General features: G+C 53.9%; 1 protein-coding gene across 1 annotated transcript in view; it reads right to left on the bottom strand.

Moving 5' to 3' along the window:
- The window catches only part of LOC102751562 (granulocyte-macrophage colony-stimulating factor receptor subunit alpha-like), a 4,488-nt gene extending 2,480 nt beyond the window's left edge, over window positions 1-2,008 (bottom strand). The window contains exon 1 of the mRNA XM_006774526.2: window positions 1,880-2,008. Within this exon, the coding sequence (XP_006774589.2) occupies window positions 1,880-1,953 (74 nt within the window). The 5' untranslated portion in view covers window positions 1,954-2,008. The remainder of the gene's footprint in view (window positions 1-1,879) is intronic.
- Between the last annotated feature and the right edge of the window lie 195 nt (window positions 2,009-2,203).

The following is a 2,203-nucleotide window of genomic DNA, read 5'->3' as shown; positions in this document are numbered from 1 at the left end:
CCTGGAAGGCCCTTGAAAACATTATATAAAAGCATAAGCAACTGTCCAACCGGTAGCTATGACACACAATGATCACCAGGGGCAGACGCTCTGACCAGTAGCTATGATGTGCACTGACCACCAGAGGGCAGTCAACAGATTAATCAGTTGCTAGGACGTGCACTGACCACCAGGGGGCAGACTGTCAGACAGTCCACCAGTCGCTATGATGGGCACTGACCACCAGGGAGCAGACCGTCGACAGATTAATCAGTTGCTACGACGTGCACTGACCACCAGGGGGCAGACAGTCGACAGGTTAATCAGTTGCTATGATGGGCACTGACCACCAGGGGGCAGTCGACAGATTAATCAGTTGCTATGATGTGCACTGACCACCAGGGGGCAGACAGTCGGCAGATTAATCAGTTGCTATGACGTGCACTGACCACCAGGGGGCAGACAGTCGACAGGTTAATCAGTTGCTATGATGGGCACTGACCACCAGGGGGCAGTCGACAGATTAATCCATCGCTATGATGTGCACTGACCACCAGAGGGCAGTCAACAGATTAATCAGTTGCTAGGACGTGCACTGACCACCAGGGGGCAGACTGTCAGACAGTCCACCAGTCGCTATGATGGGCACTGACCACCAGGGAGCAGACCGTCGACAGATTAATCAGTTGCTACGACGTGCACTGACCACCAGGGGGCAGACAGTCGACAGGTTAATCAGTTGCTATGATGGGCACTGACCACCAGGGGGCAGTCGACAGATTAATCCATCGCTATGATGTGCACTGACCACCAGAGGGCAGTCAACAGATTAATCAGTTGCTAGGACGTGCACTGACCACCAGGGGGCAGACTGTCAGACAGTCCACCAGTCGCTATGATGGGCACTGACCACCAGGGAGCAGACCGTCGACAGATTAATCAGTTGCTACGACGTGCACTGACCACCAGGGGGCAGACAGTCGACAGGTTAATCAGTTGCTATGATGGGCACTGACCACCAGGGGGCAGTCGACAGATTAATCCATCGCTATGATGTGCACTGACCACCAGAGGGCAGTCAACAGATTAATCAGTTGCTAGGACGTGCACTGACCACCAGGGGGCAGACTGTCAGACAGTCCACCAGTCGCTATGATGGGCACTGACCACCAGGGAGCAGACCGTCGACAGATTAATCAGTTGCTACGACGTGCACTGACCACCAGGGGGCAGACAGTCGACAGGTTAATCAGTTGCTATGATGGGCACTGACCACCAGGGGGCAGTCGACAGATTAATCCATCGCTATGATGTGCACTGACCACCAGAGGGCAGTCAACAGATTAATCAGTTGCTAGGACGTGCACTGACCACCAGGGGGCAGACTGTCAGACAGTCCACCAGTCGCTATGATGGGCACTGACCACCAGGGAGCAGACCGTCGACAGATTAATCAGTTGCTACGACGTGCACTGACCACCAGGGGGCAGACAGTCGACAGGTTAATCAGTTGCTATGATGGGCACTGACCACCAGGGGGCACACAGTCGACCCGTCATTATGACGCCCAATGACCACCAGGGGGCGACTGCTTCGACCTGTAGGTTAGCTTCCTGCTGGAGTCCAGCCGATTAGGACTGAATGAAACTGGCTGGACTCGCCCTGGAGCCTCGGCCTGTGGACTGATGGGCCCCGGGTTCGAGTCCAGCCAAAGGCATGGACCTGGGTTGTGGGCACATCCCCAGTGGGGGGCGTGCAGGAGGCGGCCGATCGATGTTTCTCTCTCATCGATGTTTCTAACTCTCTATCTCTCTCCTTTCCTCTCGGTAAAAAAATTCATAAAATATATTTAAAAACAAAAATCCCTATTTTTCTGTGAAAATGGAAGCGTGTCACTTACTGTAGGTCTCGGAGGTGCAGAAAGTACTGGACGTTTTCCGGGGCGGCCGGACCCCGGGCCCACGTGCAGTTCATGAAATCTGCCCGGTAGACGAGGCAGGAGACGTTCTGGGCGGCTGTGCCCTGCCCACCTGGGCAGAGACAAGAAACGATATTTTTTTAAAAAAATATATATTTTATTGATTTTTTTGCAGAGAGGAAGGGAGAGGGATAGAGAGTCAGAAACATCGATGAGAGAGAGAAACATCGATCAGCTGCCTCCTGCACGCCCCCCACTGGGGATGTGCCCGCAACCCAGGTCCATGCCGTTGCCCGGATTCGAACT

The sequence above is a fragment of the Myotis davidii genome, unplaced genomic scaffold (assembly GCF_000327345.1).
Source record: "Myotis davidii unplaced genomic scaffold, ASM32734v1 scaffold5448, whole genome shotgun sequence".
Classification (NCBI taxonomy): Eukaryota; Metazoa; Chordata; class Mammalia; order Chiroptera; family Vespertilionidae; genus Myotis; species Myotis davidii.
Note: the sequence above shows the minus strand (reverse complement) of the source record. Positions and strands in the feature narration are given on the sequence as shown.